The sequence below is a fragment of the Salmo trutta genome, chromosome 32, assembly GCF_901001165.1.
Source record: "Salmo trutta chromosome 32, fSalTru1.1, whole genome shotgun sequence".
Lineage (NCBI taxonomy): Eukaryota > Metazoa > Chordata > Actinopteri > Salmoniformes > Salmonidae > Salmo > Salmo trutta.
This window is the reverse complement of record NC_042988.1, coordinates 8,109,216-8,126,744: the sequence shown is the minus strand read 5'-3', so window position 1 is coordinate 8,126,744 and position 17,529 is coordinate 8,109,216. Positions and strand designations below refer to the sequence as shown.

Here is a 17,529-nt window from a genome sequence, read left to right as displayed (position 1 = left end):
AGCCTGAATCAGTCCTTCACAGTCGAATTGCTGCAAAGAAAACACTACTTGTGTGTGTGTGTGATGGGATGTATTTACATTATGGACAGTATGTGGTTAAAATTATTATTTTTTATAAACTTGCAAACATTTCTGAAAACCATGCTTTGTCATTATGGGGTATTGTTTCAAGATTGAAGAAGATTCTTAAAAAAAACTATTATAGAATAAAGCTGTAACGTAGCATATGTTATGGCACAGTTCAATACAATAGAGCACAGTAGAGTACAATAAAGTATAGGATAGTACAGTACAGTAGATATTAATTCAGTACAGTACAGTATAGTTCAATTCAGTAGAGTACAGTACAGTTTAGTAAATTAGTGTAAGGTAGGCTACACTCTACCGTGCTGTACTCTACTGTACGTTAGTTTACTTTACTGTACTGTACTGTACACTGTACTGTAATGAACTATACTCTACTGTACTCTTCTGTATTGTACTGTACTGTACACTCCACTGTAAAGTACTCTACTGTACACTCCACTGTAATGAATTGTACTCTGTTGTTCTCTACTGTACTGTGCTGTCCAAATTTATCCATGGACAATGAAAGTAAGAAACAAACCAAAAATCGGACCAAATAAAGAAGGCCGGTCCAGACAGCACCGTGCTCAGTAGGTAGGCACGATGTATCCTGTATACATTGGGATGATGTAGTTTAGACATTGTTTGCTCATTGACGTTTTACACATTCTAAATTCTACAGTTCTACATCGTTGATATGTCGGCTAGACATAAACATTCTATCATGATGTCTCGGAGACGTCTTCCCAATATGCAAACACTCTCCAAACTACATATTCACAATTCGATAGGTCGGCCAAAGGAGTCTATTATTACTGGGGAGATGACATCACACAACTTGTGTAAAACAGCTGGTAAAACCCCAAAATGCGTCCACCGCAGACGTGTCATGTGACATAAGACTTTTCAGCACCATTGACATGTATCTCTACTAGCGCTAAAACGCATGAAGACGTCAGTCACTTCAACACATTGGACGTTGCCACAAGGTCAAAGATTCTATCAGTTGTCCTGTGTTGTGGCCGCAGCCCTGTTGCTAATGTTGTTGCCACGCCTGTAAAACTATAGGCAATAAATGTATGATGTATATGATGGGAAATATAGCTCTCTGACTCTTTGGAATCACGTTTCAAGTGTCACTATTATGATTCCTCACTGCTGGTCCTATTAAGGCTATATCGAATAACACCAAGGCCCGTATTTATAAAGCATCTCAGAGAGTTGGAGTGTATAAATGCAGCAGAAAAATTAGGCTACATCTGACATTTTAGCTTATAACATGACATTTCAATATGAAACCACCCATGACGTCTTATCAAGACCCTGATGGAACAGGTGTGTTCGAACTGGGTTGGAACAAAAGCATGCACCATCTCCTTCTGGTCTCCAGGACTGTGCAGACAGTTTTGGTGACCACTTCTCTACACTATACGATATTTACAGTTGAACAGGCTTTGTATATTATGAATTAATCCCAATATTATATACAAAAAGGGAGAAATGAACCAATGCCAAGATTTGACCTTGTATAGTCAAAAACGTGCAAAACACACACACACACACACACACACACACACACACACACACACACACACACACACACAAACACACACACACACACACAGCCCTGTCAAAACTATTGACACTGTAGGGAAAATATCCCTGATATCGTAGCCTATACCAAGGAACTTTTGTCACATTCTTTTTCATTTTCCCCTTGTAAAATAAACGACAAATAGAAAGTTCCAACAAATCATGTTGTCGTTGCTTGTCAACGTTGCATCACCAGCAGACAACAGTAGGGTGAAAGTTGGTTACGTCATTGTGAAAATGAAAGTTGAGAGATATGGGTAGTGAAGCGACGTCTCCCATTCACTTTTCATTTGTAGCGCAACAGCAGAAGACTACGGAACAATATTTCGGACTAACTTTGAACGAAACCCGCTAAATGAATGTCTTATATGGCTACATTTCTTAATTAAGAAGTGTGGGTTTTATTTCGACTTCGACGATTTTGTTATCATACTTATTTTACCGGTTCACGCGAAGTTATTTGCAGTTGAAAGCAAAGCTCGCGATTAGTCTTTCCTCGCTATAGTAATAGTCTAGCCGATATCTACATGGAATAATCTTATCTTGTGGTTCAACTATAATGTAAAGCTGATTTAAAGGAGAATGTGTATAGATTTACTGTGGTTTGTTCGTCCATGAGAAGGAGCAGGCATGGAATTCATACTGCTGCATGTGCTAGTCTGGAAAATGAAAGTTCCCTCCTCCGGTAGGTTGATCAGGGGAAATTCTCCATACAGTTTTCTCTTTCCTAATTCCACATAAAACTACTTAACACAGCCAAGATGTTCAAACTCATCTGGAAAACTAACAGCGAAACAAACTGCTATTTACAATGTATACAATGCAGAGTTGGACGTGTATTTGTCTTATTATTTGCAGTATGCAGAGCGTGTGTCATTGCTGTGACTGGATCCGACACCACTACGGTCACTTGAGCTCAGAATACCTTTCCCTGCTGGACCAGATGGTGAGTTATCAGCACACTGTAAGAGGAGACTGAATGCATGTATTAAGGACAGCAAAACAACCAACCAAGTAAAATAGTCATATGTTTCATGTTTAGCATCTGTGTTAGAAAACTGTTAACCTATATTTGAATATACATAGTAAAATGGCGCTAAGGCTATAATGACAGCGATCAAGAGAGAAATCTACATAAGGCCTACTGTACTTGCAGTATAAGTTATACTTTATGTCTGTCTTGATTGGTCTTAAAGTATTTGACACGTGACTTAACATACTATATTGATTGTTTTCCAGGGAGGAGATATCACAAAGCAGGATTCCCCAGTCTTTTTCCCAACATCACTTTACAGACACATAGATGATGCTGAGGTAAAGACTAGAATTATGACTTATCATGTTCTGATATGCTTTGGTATGGCGGTCTTGACCCAATGTTATATTGATGCCATAACCAAAGCCTATACTGTTTCTAATCTTCTTTTTATATCTTCCTGTGTAGTTTGAGGACAAAGTCAGGTTCCTGAAAGAGACCATCTATCAAATCACAAAACTGTTTGATGGGAATATGAAATCTGTCACCTGGGACAAGAAAAACCTGGACGATTTCCTCAACATTCTAGAACGCCAATTGGAGAACCTTAATTCCTGTGTAAGTAATGGGTCTATTTAAAGTATAATCCCTGTTTAGGTCAGGGCTCTCCAACCCTGTTCATGGAGAGTTATCCTCCTGTAGGTTTTCACTCCAACTCCAGTTATAACTAACCTGATACAGTTTATCAACCAGCTAATTAATCAGGTGTGGTAGATTAGAGTTAGAGTGAAAACCTACAGGAAGGTAGTTCTCCAGGAACAGGGTTGGAGAGCCCTGGTTTAGCAGTAGCCTACTCCACTACAAGTGGAGAAATCTACTTATAAAGTACATATAAAGTATTCAACCCCTTGACATTTTCCACATTTTGCTACGTCACAGCCTTTTTCTATAATTGATTGAATAGATTTTCCCCCTTATCAATCTACACACAATTCCCCATAATGACAAAGTAAAAACCGTGTTTTAGACATTTTTGCTAAATGTATTAACAATACAAAAACAGAAATATATAAGTATTCAGACCCTTTACTCAGTACTTTGTTGAAGCACATTTGGCAGTGATTACAGCCTTGAGTCATCTTGGGTATCATGCTACAAGCTTGGCACATCTGTATTTGGGGAGTTTCTGCCATTCATCTCTGCAGATCCTCTAAACATCTGTCAGGTTGGATAGGGAGCGTCGCTACACTGCTATTTTCAGGTCTCTCCAGTGATGTTCGATCAGGTCAAGTCCGGGCTCTGGCTGGGCCACTCAAGGACATTCAGAGACTTGTCCCAAAGCCACTCCTGCGTTGTCTTGGCTGTATGCTTAGGGTCATTGTCTTGTTGGAATGTGAACCTTCGCTCCAGTTTGAGGTCCTGTGTGCTCTGAAGCAGTCTTTCATCAAGGATGTCTCTGTACTTTGCTCCGTTCATCTTTCCCTCGATCCTGACTAGTCTCCCAGTCCCTGCCAATGAAAAACATCCCCACAACATTATGCTGCCACCACCATGCTTAACCGTAGGGATGGTGCAAGGTTTCCTCCAGATGTGATGCTTGGCATTCAGGCCAAATAGGTTTCATAAGGCCAGAGACGCTTGTTTCTCATGGTCTGAGAGTCCTTTATGTGCATTTTTGCAAACTCCAAGTGGGCTGCAATGTGCCTTTTACAGAGGAGTGGCTTACGTTTTGCCAGTTTACCTTAAAGGCCTGATCGGTGGAGTACTGCAGAGATGGTTGTCTTTCTGGAAGGGTCTCCCATCCCCACAGAGGAAATCTGGAGCTCTGTCAGAGTGACCATCGGGTTCTTGGTCACCTCCCTGACCAAGGCCCTTCTCCCCTAATTGCTCAGTTTGGCCGGGCGGCCAGCTCTAGTAAGAGTCTTGGTGGTTACAAAGTGCCCTTTCCCAAATCTGTATCTCGACACAATCTTGTCTCGGAGCTCTACGGACGATTTCCTCAACTTCATGGCCTGGTTTTTGCTCTGACATGCACTGTCAACTGATCAATGGAAACAGGATGCACCTGAGATGAATTTTGAGTCTCATAGCAAAGGGTCTGAATTCATATGTAAATAAGGTATTTCTGTTTTTGCGTTGTCGTTATTGGGTATTGTGTGTAGATTGATGAGGATTTTTTACTCTTTAATCCATTTTACAATAAAGCTGTAACTTAAAATTTGGAATAAGGGAAGGCGTCCCAATACTTTCTGAACGCACTGTATATGGGTTATTACAGATTTTGAGCCAGTTTGCGACGTCACATAAATAACACTGCAGCAATGAGAAATGTAAATTATTGTGGATTATAATTATTGCTCTTTTTTGTATGCTTAGATGCATTTTTCATTATGGCAAATCAAGTTTGATATTTTAAAGTGGAAATTACAATCTTTAGAATCTATTTAGAACGTTGAATACACATTAAGTTTCCATTTCCTGCCATGCAGGAAATTCTCAGAAAAAAAGAGATCAAATGAAGATCCTACATCTGTATGATGCTAATGTTTTGTTTAATTTTGTCCAACAGGTATCACCTGCCATGAAACCTGAGAGGAGACTGAAACGCTACTTCAAGAAGTTGAATAAGAATGTTCTGAGAAAAATGGTGAGTTTGGTTTCGTATGGAAACGTGTTTAATACATGTAATCAAATGAATATAAACTAGGCTAGGCTAAACAGTAGCAGTGTTCATTTAAAAAAAAGTGGGTTTTGGGGACATATGTATCAAGCATCTCAGAGAAGTGCTGATCTAGTATCAGGTCTCCTCTGTTTTTATAGTGATCTAAAAGACAAAACTGATCCTAAATCAGCACTCCTACTCTGAGAAGCTTAATACATTTGGCACCAGTCCTACTTTCATGTTCAAGACAATATGGTCATTATTTTGCCAAGAACGTTCACCCCACTAATATTGCAAATGTTCTGTGTTTTTCAGAACTACAGTGCACAGGCGTGGGAGCTCATCAGGAAAGAGACAAAACGTCATCTGCAAAGATTGGATATCCTTGCAGCACAGATGTACTGACCATCCAGACTCATTTCAGAATCTACGCCCTTACCAGTTTATAAAGCTTGAATACAATCATGTGGGACCCTGTCAGTCTATTTATTATATTTAAATCCATAAATTATTGTTTTTTATTTGTATAATTTATTATTTATATTTTGTATTTCCCTTTTGTACCTGTGATGAACTGAACTGTATTGCTGGTCTACTTGAATAACCAGTGAAAAAATAATATTGAAAATGTGAATAAAAATGTATTTTGTATTAATTGTCCAAATTTCGTTCTTGTCTGAAACCAATGAGAGTGGATTTATAATATCTTATCTAACCATCAGAGGGGATCCACATTAAACCTGTTGCTGATCAGTCACATGATCATTTCTACTTTAAGTTGATGAAAGCTTGTAGTTTTGTTTCTTTATGTAACTTATTTTTAATGTGTTTTTGTACTTTGTGAGGGTTGCTGTTCTTTTGTTTTTCCTGTTTGTTTTTGTGTGGTAATCACACTGGGGCAGTGGGCTGAAGGGGGTGGGGAGATCTGGGTGAGGAGTAGAGGATAATCTGGGGGACCAGGAACATTTAGCTCCCACTTGACATTGTGGATGTTTATTTATAAAGTCTGTCCAATGTATTAAACACCTGAATGTCTTACTATGATTGGAGGAGAAATCAGAAAAAAGACATGGAAAGACGAAATGGAAAAAGAGACAAAAAACAAGCAATACCTTTAATGGATAATAGTTTAGTTCCCTGAAAGAGGCAGGGAGTGCAAATAATAAAAACAAATCATTTATATAGCTTAGTCATATATGTACAACTTTTTAAGTGGCATCATTGGGATCTTCCTAATAATTCTCAATGGATAAATGAAGTCAATTGTTGTGTAACATTAGACAAACGTGTGTATTATATAGGCCAATGTGGCAGTACACAGTCCTTTCATGGAATGCCTGGATAGAATAGATTTATTGTAGATATACTGTATATCCATTTGCATAATGGTATTAGGTTATATGAGGTTATTATTTAACATCTAGAATGGTGTGAATGCGTGTTTACACTCTGTGGTATAATACTCAGAGCCCCACCTGTTTCATGCCCCTGTCACGAATCCCACCGAAGGTGGCTCCCCTGCCTGCTCGAGCGGAGCTCGGCGGTCGTCGTCGCCAGCCTACTAGCCACCGCTGATCCCTTTTTCCTTTTCTGTTTGTTTAGTCTTATTGGTTGCACCTGTTCCCTATTGTGTTCTTGATTTGTGTTTTATTTAAGCCTGCTTAGCCCGCCCAGGTTTGTGCGGGATTACGTTTACTGTTGTGTTTATTTTTGGATGTGCTGGCTTACGAATTGTTATTCTCTCTCCGGACTGTTTTGCCCGTTGTATTGGGTTGGTCATTTGTTTTACGCGCCCGTTGGTTTTGGCGTTGACCGTTTTGTGCCGGGAAGAATAAAGGTTGTTTATCTTCACCACTGCTCTATGCACTTAACTCTACCACCACTCCTAGTAACTCGTGACAGAATCCCGCACCAGCTTATGGAGTCAGCAGGAGCAGCTGCGCCCCCTCTACAGCTGGAGTTGTACCTGGCTACCGTTTGTCCAACTCCCTCGGGAGAGGAGAGCGTGAGCGCCCTCGTCTCCTGCTTAACGGGTCGTGCCCTCTTGTGGGCCAACGCAGTGTGGTATGGCCCAGACTCGGCGAGGGATCACTACCCCGAGTTCACCCGCCGTTTCCGGGCCGTGTTCGACCACCCACCAGAAGGCCGGGTGGCGGGTGAACGGTGGCGGGTGAACAGAGGAGACGAGGAGCGCACAGGACTTTGCTCTGGAGTTCCGGACCTTGGCTCCTGGGGCGGGGTGGACCGACAGAGCCCTGATGGACCACTATCGTTGTAGCCTCCAGGAGGATGTCTGCCGGGAGCTAGCCTGTCGGGACACGACCCTCTCCCTAGACGAGCTCATTGACATGTCCATTCGTCTCGACAACCTGCTGGCTGCCCGCGGGCGTCCAGAACGGGCCCTGTTGGTTCCACCTCCAGGCCCTCCGGCTCCCATCCCCATGGAGCTAGTGGGGGCCGCATCGAGGGGGACTGGAGGAGGAGGCTCCTCCTGTTACCCGGTGTGGTCGGAGAGGACACACTGCCGACCGGTGCTGGAGGAGCTCCTCTGGGAATCGGGATGGCAGGCAGAGCACTCCTCGTTCACCCCAGGTGAGTAAGCACCAGCCTCACCCAGAGCTCCCTGTTAGCCATATGTTTGTGCTTATAACTTTTCCTGAGTTTTCCCCCTCTATTCAGCATAAGGCGCTAGTCGATTCAGGCGCAGCTGGAAACTTTATGGATTGTGGGCTCGCATTAAGGCTAGGGATTCCCCTGGTGTCGTTGGACCAACCTTTCCCCATCCACCTCATCGACGAGGGGATTGCTCGATAAACCTCCAGGTAAACGCTACACTTCCCAGGAGTCACGTGTACCCATTGTCACAAGAGGAAATGCTGGCTATGGAGACATATGTCACGGAATCTCTGAGACAGGGGTACATTCGGCCCTCCATGTCACCCGTCTCCTCGAGTTTCTATTTCGTGAAGAAAAAGGAGGGAGGTCTGTGTCCGTGCATTAATTATCGAGGTCTAAATTCCATCACAGTGGGGTTTAGTTACCCGCTACCTCTCATCGCTACGGTGATGGAATCATTTCACGGAGCGCGTTTTTTCACGAAACTGGACCTCAGGAGCGCGTACAATCTGGTGCGTATTCGGGGAGGAGACGAGTGGAAAACCCCGTTTAGTACCACATCGGGCCACTATAAGTACCTCGTCATGCTGTATGGGTTAAAGAATGCTCCAGACGTTTTTCAATCCTGTGTCGACGATATTCTCAGGGACCTGCACGGGCAGGGTTTGGTGGTGTATATGGATGACATCCTGATCTATTCCGCCACACGCGCCCCGCATGTATCCCTGGTGCGCAAGGTGCTTGGGCGACTGCTGGAGCATGACCTGTACGTTAAATGGTAGAGCGTGGCGCGAAATACAAATACCTTAAAAATGCTATAACTTCAATTTCTCAAACATATTACTATTTTACACCATCTTAAAGACAAGACTCTCGTTAATCTAACCACATTGTACGATTTCAAAAAGGCTTTACAGCGAAAGCAAAACATTAGATTATGTCAGGAGAGTACCCTGCCAAAAATTAGCACAGAGCCATTTTCAAAGCAAGCATATATGTCACAAAAACCAAAACCACAGCTAAATGCAGCACTAACCTTTGATGATCTTCATCAGATGACACTCCTAGGACATTATGTTATACAATACATGCATGTTTTGTTCAATAAAGTTCATATTCATATAAAAAAACAGCTTTTTACATTAGCATGTGATGTTCAGAACTAGCATACCCACCGCAAACTTCCGGTGAATTTACTAAATTACTCACGATAAACGTTTACAAAAAACATAACAATTATTTTAAGAATTATAGATACAGAACTCCTTTATGCAATCGCGGTGTCAGATTTTAAAATAGATTTTCAGCGAAAGCACATTTTACAATATTCTGAGTAGATAGCTCGGCCATCACAGGCTAGCTAATTTGACACCCACCAAGTTTGGTGCTCACTAAACTCAGAATTACTATAAGAAAAATTGGATTACCTTTGCTGTTCTTCGTCAGAATGCACTCCCAGGACTTCTACTTCAACAACAAATCTTGTTTTGGTTCGAAATAATCCATAGTTATATTGAAATGTTTTGTTCGTGCGTTGAGGTCACTATCCGAAGGGTGACGCGCGGGCGCATTTCGTGACAAATAATGTCAAAATATTCCATTAACGTACTTCGAAGCATGTCAAACGCTGTATAAAATAAATTTTTAGGCTATTTTTCTCGTAAAATAGCGATAATATTCCAACTGGGCGACGTTATATTCATTCATAGACTGAAAGAAAAACATGGAGTCGTCTCGTGCATGCGCACTCCAGTGTCATTGTTCCCTGCCTGACCACTAACAAACAGAGCTGCTGTACTTAGCCCAGAGACTGCAGAGACGTCATTCCACTTTCTGGCGCCTTCTGAGAGCCAATGGAAGCCTTAGAAAATGTCACGTTACAGCAGAGATGCTGTATTTTTGATAGAGATGCCCTAGAAAGAGAACAAATTGTCAGACAGGCCACTTCCTGTATGGAATCTTCTCAGGTTTTGGCCTGCCATATGAGTTCTGTTATACTCACAGACACCATTCAAACAGTTTTAGAAACTTTAGAGTGTTTTCTATCCAAATCTACTAATTATATGCATATTCTAGTTTCTGGGCAGGAGTAGAACTAGATTAAATCGGGTACGTTTTTTTATCCGGACGTGAAAATACTGCCCCCTATCCCAAACAGGTTAAACCCAGACTTGGAACACACACAAGTCTACTGAATAGCAGGCTAGTTATTTGAAATTAGCCACTGATTCCTTCCAATCCGCTCATTGTTGAATTTGCAGTTTCCAACTTGTTGTGTAATGTTCATGTCCAATGGTCGATGATCACTTACACGTTTTATCTATAATATCTTTTCATATGACAAGGCTTGAAAAGGATTTGACAGTAGATTGTGAATGTGAGTCATGATGGCAAAATCAAGTTTCTGCCCCCGACTCAATGTACAGACCAATGACAATGTGGCACACGTAGCACACGTCACTCTGAGTTCAGGAGTGACATTCCACAGATTCTGAACAGATGTTGAACTGAAACCCAACTCCTATTTCCAATTCGCTATTGAACATTAGTACTCACATTTTTTTGTCCTCGCATCCTCTGAGTTGTGTATTTATCTTCAAAATGTTCTTGAATTTTCAAGCTCTCCATGTAGATTTTGCGAAGATTTTGCGGAGTGTCCCAATGAGTGACAGAACTCTGAGACAATCACCACCTTCCGGAGACACCTGAAACCCCACCTCTTTAAGGAATACCTGGGATAGGATAAAGTAATCCTTAACCCCCCCCCCCCCCCCCCCCTAAAAGATTTAGATGCACTATTGTTCCACTGGATATCATAAGGTGAATGCACCAATTTGTAAGTCGCTCTGGATAAGAGCGTCTGCTAAATGACTTAAATGTAATGTAAATGTAACTAGAGAATATTACCAACCCCTATGCTCTGCATTCTCCGATGGCTGCCCCACCACCAGAGAAAGCACTGAGCTAGGCTGAAACACCTGCATTTTGGGGCTGCCTTACTCAACAGACCATGTTTGTATGCAGCTTTATGAAGATTCTTTTTAACATTGTTTGCAAACTGATGTGTGACACGTATTAATACCAAAATGACATGCAAAACAGGCAACAACAACAAAAACAAAACTATATTTCTTGCTAAACAGGTGGGGCATGAAACAGGTGGGTCTCTTAGTACTTTACCATACAATGTAAAAACACATACACACCATTCTAGATGTTAAATAACAACCTCATACCATTATACAAATGGATATACAGTATATCTACAATAACTCTATTCTATCCAGGATTTACAAGTCTTATGAAAGGACTGTGTGCTGCCACATTGGCCTATCTAATACACACTTTGTCTAATGTCATACAATTACTGACCTCAGTAATCCATTGAGAATTATTTGGAGGATCCCCACGACGCCACTTAAAAAGTTATATGTATATGACTAAGCTATATAAATTATTTGTTTTTATTATTTGCCCACCAGCACCCTGCCTCTTTCAGGGAACTAAACTATTATCCATTAAAGGTATTGCTTGTTTTTTGTCTCTTTTTCCATTTTGTCTTTCCATGTCTTTTTTCTGATTTCTCCTCCAATCATAGTAAGACATACAGGTGTTTAATACATTGGACAGACTTTATAAATAAACATCCACAATGTCAAGTGGGGGCTAAATGTTCCTGGTCCCCAGATTATCCTCTACTCCTCACCCAGATCTCCCCACCCCCTTCAGCCCACTGCCCCAGTGTGATTACCACACAAAAACAAACAGGAAAAACAAAAACAACAGCAACCCTCACAAAGTACAAAAACACATTAAAAATAAGTTACATAAAGAAACAAAACTACAAGCATACATACATTTAAAGTAGAAATTATCAAGTGCCTGATCAGCAACAGGTTTAATGTGGATCCCCTCTGATGATTAGATAAGATATTATAAATCCACTCTCATTGGTTTCAGACAAGAACGAAATTTGGACAATTAATACAAAATACATTTTTATTCACATTTTCAATATTATTTTTTCATTGGTTTTTATAGTAGACCGGCAATACAGTTCAGTTCAACACAGGTACAAAAGGGAAATACAAAATATGAATAATAAATTATACAAATAAAAAACAATAATTTATGGATTTAAATATAATAAATAGACTGACAGGGTCCCACATGATTGTATTCAAGCTTTATAAACTGGTAAGGGTGTAGCTTCTGAAATGATTCTGGATGATCAGTACATCTGTGCCGCAAGGATATCCAATCTTTGCAGATGACGTTTTGTCTCTTTCCTGATGAGCTCCCACGCCTGTGCACTGTAGTTCTGAAAAACACAGAACATTTGAAATATTAGTGGGGTGAACTTTCTTGGCGAAATAATGACCATGTTGTCTTGAACAACAAAGAAAGGACTGGTGCCGTATGTATTAAGCTTCTCAGAGAAGGAGTGCTGATTTAGGATCAGTTTTGTATTTTAGATCACTATAAGGACAGAGGAGACCTGATACTAGATCAGCACTTCTCTGAGATGCTTGATACATATGTCCCCAAAACCCACTTTTTTTTAAATGAACACTGCTACTGTTTAGCCTAGCCTAGTTTATATTCATTTGATTACATGTATTAAACACGTTTCCATACGAAACCAAACTCACCATTTTTCTCAGAACATTCTTATTCAACTTCTTGAAGTAGCGTTTCAGTCTCCTCTCAGGTTTCATGGCAGGTGATACCTGTTGGACAAAATTAAACAAAACATTAGCATCATACAGATGTAGGATCTTCACTTGATCACTTTTTTTCAGAGAATTTTCCTGCACGGCAGGAAATGGAACCTTAATGTGTATTCAATGTTTGAAAAGGAGTCTAAAGATTGTAATTTCCACTTTAAAATATCAAACTTGATTTGCTATAATGAAAAATGTATCAAAGCATACAAAAAAATGTCCATTAATTATAATCCACAATAATTTACATTTCTCAGTGCTGCAGTATTATTTATGTGATGTCGCAAACTGGCTCAAAATCTGTAATAACCCATATACAGTGCGTTCGGAAAGTATTCAGACCCCTTCCCTTTTTCCACATTTTGTTAAGTTACAGCTTTACTCTAAAATGGATTAAAGAAAAATAAATCCTCATCAATCAACACATAATACCCAATAATGACAATGCAACAATAGAAACACCTTATTTACAAATGAATTCAGACCCTTTGCTATGAGACTCATAAATCACCTCAGGTGCATCCTGTTTTCATTGATCATCCTTGAGATGTTTCTACACCTTGATTGGAGTCCACCTGTGGTAAAATCAACTGATTGGACATGATTTGGAAAGGCACAAACCTGTATATTTAAGGTCCTACAGTTGACAGTGCATGTCAGAGCAAAAACCAGGCCATGAAGTTGAGGAAATTGTCCGTAGAGCTCTGAGACAAGATTGTGTCGAGGCAGAGATCTGGGAAAGGGTACCAAAATATTTCTGCAGCACTGAAGGTCCCCAAGAAAACAGTGGCCTCCATCATTCTTAAATGGAAGAAATTTGTAACCACCAAGACTCTTCCTAGAGCTGGCCGCCTGGCTAAACTGAGCAATCGGGGGAGAAAGGCCCTGGTCAGGGAGGGGACCAAGAACCCGATGGTCACTCTGACAGAGCTCCAGATTTCCTCTGTGGGGATGGGAGAGCCTTCCAGAAAGACAACCATCTCTGCAGTACTCCACCGATCAGGCCTTTAAGGTAGAGTGGCCAAACGTAAGCCACTCCTCGGTAAAAGGCACAAATTGCTTCCCACTTGGAGTTTGCCAAAAGGCACCTAAAGGACTCTCAGACCATGAGAAACAAGTGTCTCTGGTCTTATGAAACCTATTTGGCCTGAATGCCAAGCATCACATCTGGAGGAAACCTTGCACCATCCCTACGGTTAAGCATGGTGGTGGCAGCATCATGTTGTGGGGATGTTTTTCATTGGCAGGGACTGGGAGACTAGTCAGGATCGAGGGAAAGATGAACGGAGCAAAGTACAGAGACATCCTTGATGAAAAAATGCTCCAGAGCGCACAGGACCTCAAACTGGAGCAAAGGTTCACATTCCAACAGGACAATGACCCTAAGCATACAGCCAAGACAACGCAGGAGTGGCTTTGGGACAAGTCTCTGAATGTCCTTGAGTGGCCCAGCCAGAGCCCGGACTTGACCTGATCGAACATCACTGGAGAGACCTGAAAATAGCAGTGTAGCGACGCTCCCTATCCAACCTGACAGATGTTGAGAGGATCTGCAGAGAAGAATGGCAGAAACTCCCCAAATACAGATGTGCCAAGCTTGTAGCGTTATACCCAAAAAGACTCAAGGCTGTAATCACTGCCAAATGTGCTTCAACAAAGTACTGAGTAAAGGGTCTGAATACTTATATATTTCAGTTTTTTATTGTTAATACATTTAGCAAAAATGTCTAAAACACGGTTTTTGCTTTGTCATTATGGGGTATTGTGTGTAGATTGATGAGGGGGAAAATCTATTTAATCAATTATAGAAAAAGGCTGTAACGTAACAAAATGTGGAAAATGTCAAGGGGTTGAATACTTTATATGTACTTTATAAGTAGATTTCTCCACTTGTAGTGGAGTAGACTACTCCTAAACCAGGGCTCTCCAACCCTGTTCCTGGAGAACTACCTTCCTGTAGGTTTTCACTCTAACTCTAATCTACCACACCTGGTTAATTAGCTGGTTGATAAACTGAATCAGGTTAGTTACAACTGGAGTTGGAGTGAAAACCTACAGGAGGATAACTCTCCATGAACGGGGTTGGAGAGCCCTGACCTAAACAGGGATTATACTTTAAATAGACCAATTACTTACACAGGAATTAAGGTTCTCCAATTGGCGTTCTAGAATGTTGAGGAAATCGTCCAGGTTTTTCTTGTCCCAGGTGACAGATTTCATATTCCCATCAAACAGATTTATGATTTGATAGATGGTGTCTTTCAGGAACCTGACTTTGTCCTCAAACTACACAGGAAGATATAAAAAGAAGATTAGAAACAGTATAGGCTTTGGTTATGGCATCAATATAACATTGGGTCAAGACCGCCATACCAAAGCATATCAGAACATAATAAGTCATAATTCTAGTCTTTACCTCGGCATCATCTATGTGTCTGTAAAGTGATGTTGGGAAAAAGACTGGGGCATTCTGCTTTGTGATATCTCCTCCCTGGAAAACAATCAATATAGTATGTTAAGTCACGTGTCAAATACTTCAAGACCAATCAAGACTGACATAAAGTATAACTTATACTGCAAGTACAGTAGGCCTAATGTAGATATACTCTCTTGATCGCTGCCATTATAGCCTTAGTGCCCTTTTACTATGTATATTCAAATATAGGTTAACAGTTTTCTAACACAGATGCTAAACATGAAACATATGACTATTTTACTTGGTTGGTTGTTTTGCTGTCCTTAATACATGCATTCAGTCTCCTCTTACAGTGTGCTGATAACTCACCATCTGGTCCAGCAGGGAAAGGTATTCTGAGCTCAAGTGACCGTAGTGGTGTCGGATCCAGTCACAGCAATGACACACGCTCTGCATACTGCAAATAATAAGACAAATACACGTCCAACTCTGCATTGTATACATTGTAAATAGCAGTTTGTTTCGCTGTTAGTTTTCCAGATGAGTTTGAACATCTTGGCTGTGTTAAGTAGTTTTATGTGGAATTAGGAAAGAGAAAACTGTATGGAGAATTTCCCCTGATCAACCTACCGGAGGAGGGAACTTTCATTTTCCAGACTAGCACATGCAGCAGTATGAATTCCATGCCTGCTCCTTCTCCTGGACGAACAAATCACAGTAAATCTATACACATTCTCCTTTAAATCAGCTTTACATTATAGTTGAACCACAAGATAAGATTATTCCATTTAGATATCGGCTAGACTATTACTATAGCGAGGAAAGACTATTCGCGAGCTTTGCTTTCAACTGCTAATAACTTCGCGTGAACCGATAAAATAAGTCTGATAACAAAATCGTCGAAGTCGAAATAAAACCCACACTTCTTAATTAAGAAATGTAGCCATATAAGACATTCATTTAGCGGGTTTCGTTCAAAGTTAGTCCGAAATATTGTTCCGTAGTCTTCTGCTGTTGCGCTACAAATGAAAAGTGAATGGGAGACGTCGCTTCACTAACCATATCTCTCAACTTTCATTTTCACAATGACGTAACCAACTTTCACCCTACTGTTGTCTGCTGGTGATGCAACGTTGACAAGCAACGACAACATGATTTGTTGGAACTTTCTATTTGTCGTTTATTTTACAAGGGGAAAATGAAAAAGAATGTGACAAAAGTTCCTTGGTATAGGCTACGATATCAGGGATATTTTCCCTACAGTGTCAATAGTTTTGACAGGGCTGTGTGTGTGTGTGTGTGTGTGTGTGTGTGTGTGTGTGTGTTTGTCATAGTGTTGTGCACGTTTTTGACTATACAAGGTCAAATCTTGGCATTGGTTTATTGCTGCCCTTTTCTATATTATATTGGGATTAATTCATAATGTACAAGGCCTGTTCAAATATACAAAATCATATACTGTAGGGGAGTGGTCACCAAAACTGTCTGCACAGTCCTGGAGACCAGAAGGAGGAGGTGCAGGCTTTTGTTCCAACCCAGTACAAACACAGCTGTTCCATCAGGGTCTTGATAAGATGTCAAAGGTTGTTTCATATTGACATGTCATGTTGTAGGCAAAAATTTCAGATGTAGCCTAATTATTCTGCTGCAGTTATTCATAAAGCGTCTCGGAGTAGGAGTGGTGATCTAGGATCAGGACCCACTCTATCCATTCATTATAATCTATGAGGCAAAACTGATCCAATATCAGCAACACAACTCTCTGAGATACTTAATAAATACGGGCCTTGGTTTTATTTGATATAGCCTTAGTGTAGGCCTTATGTATTACATTTTTTTTCTTCTATTGGAGACCAGCCATGAGGATGAATCATAAGAGTGACACTTGAAACGTGATTTCAAAAAGTTCAGAGAGCTATATTTCCCATTATATATCATACATTTATTGCCTATAGTTTTACAGGCATGGCAACAACATTAGCAACAGGGCTGCAGCCACAACACAGGACAACTGATAGAATCTTTGACCTTGTGGCAACGTCCAATGTGCTGAAGTGGCTGACGTCTTCATGTGTTTTAGCGCTAGTAGAGATACATGTCAATGGTGCTGAAACGTCTTATGTCACATGACACGTCTGCGGTGGAAGCATTTTGGGGTTTTCCAAGCTGTTTTATACAAGTTGTGTGATGTAATCAGTTTCCCCTGAGTCTTCTCCCCAGTAATCATAGACACTTTTGCCTGAGGTATCGAATTGGTTAGGGAATATGTAGTTTGAAGAGCGTTTGCACATTGGTAAGATGTCGCCAAGATATCATAATAGAATGTTGATGTCTAGCCGACATATAAAGGATGTAGAAGTGTAGAATTTAGAATGTGTAAGACGTCAATGAGCAAACAATGTCTAAACTGCATCATCCCAATGTACAGTTGAAGTCGGAAGATTACATACACCTTAGCCAAATACATTTAACCTCT

General features: G+C 40.7%; 2 protein-coding genes across 3 annotated transcripts; one reads left to right on the top strand and one right to left on the bottom strand.

Moving 5' to 3' along the window:
- The first annotated feature begins 1,674 nt into the window (after positions 1-1,674).
- Positions 1,675-5,952, top strand: LOC115170970 (interferon a3-like). The gene is made up of 6 exons (XM_029727386.1): positions 1,675-2,344; positions 2,518-2,605; positions 2,899-2,973; positions 3,104-3,253; positions 5,205-5,282; positions 5,613-5,952. The coding sequence occupies exons 1-6, from the start codon at positions 2,274-2,276 to the stop codon at positions 5,700-5,702; spliced, it is 552 nt and encodes a 183-aa protein (XP_029583246.1). The 5' UTR covers positions 1,675-2,273; the 3' UTR covers positions 5,703-5,952.
- Positions 5,953-11,896: 5,944 nt separating this feature from the next.
- Positions 11,897-16,378, bottom strand: LOC115170969 (interferon a3-like). 2 transcript variants are annotated; one of them, XM_029727385.1, is made up of 6 exons: positions 15,684-16,378; positions 15,423-15,510; positions 15,054-15,128; positions 14,774-14,923; positions 12,566-12,643; positions 11,897-12,234 (listed from the first exon to the last, which is right to left on the bottom strand). In XM_029727385.1, the coding sequence occupies exons 2-6, from the start codon at positions 15,507-15,509 to the stop codon at positions 12,145-12,147; spliced, it is 480 nt and encodes a 159-aa protein (XP_029583245.1). In that variant the 5' UTR covers position 15,510; positions 15,684-16,378; the 3' UTR covers positions 11,897-12,144. The 2 variants fall into 2 exon arrangements, with proteins under 2 accessions (XP_029583245.1, XP_029583244.1); XM_029727384.1 differs by lacking the exon at positions 15,684-16,378 and having other exon boundaries at positions 15,423-15,675.
- Between the last annotated feature and the right edge of the window lie 1,151 nt (positions 16,379-17,529).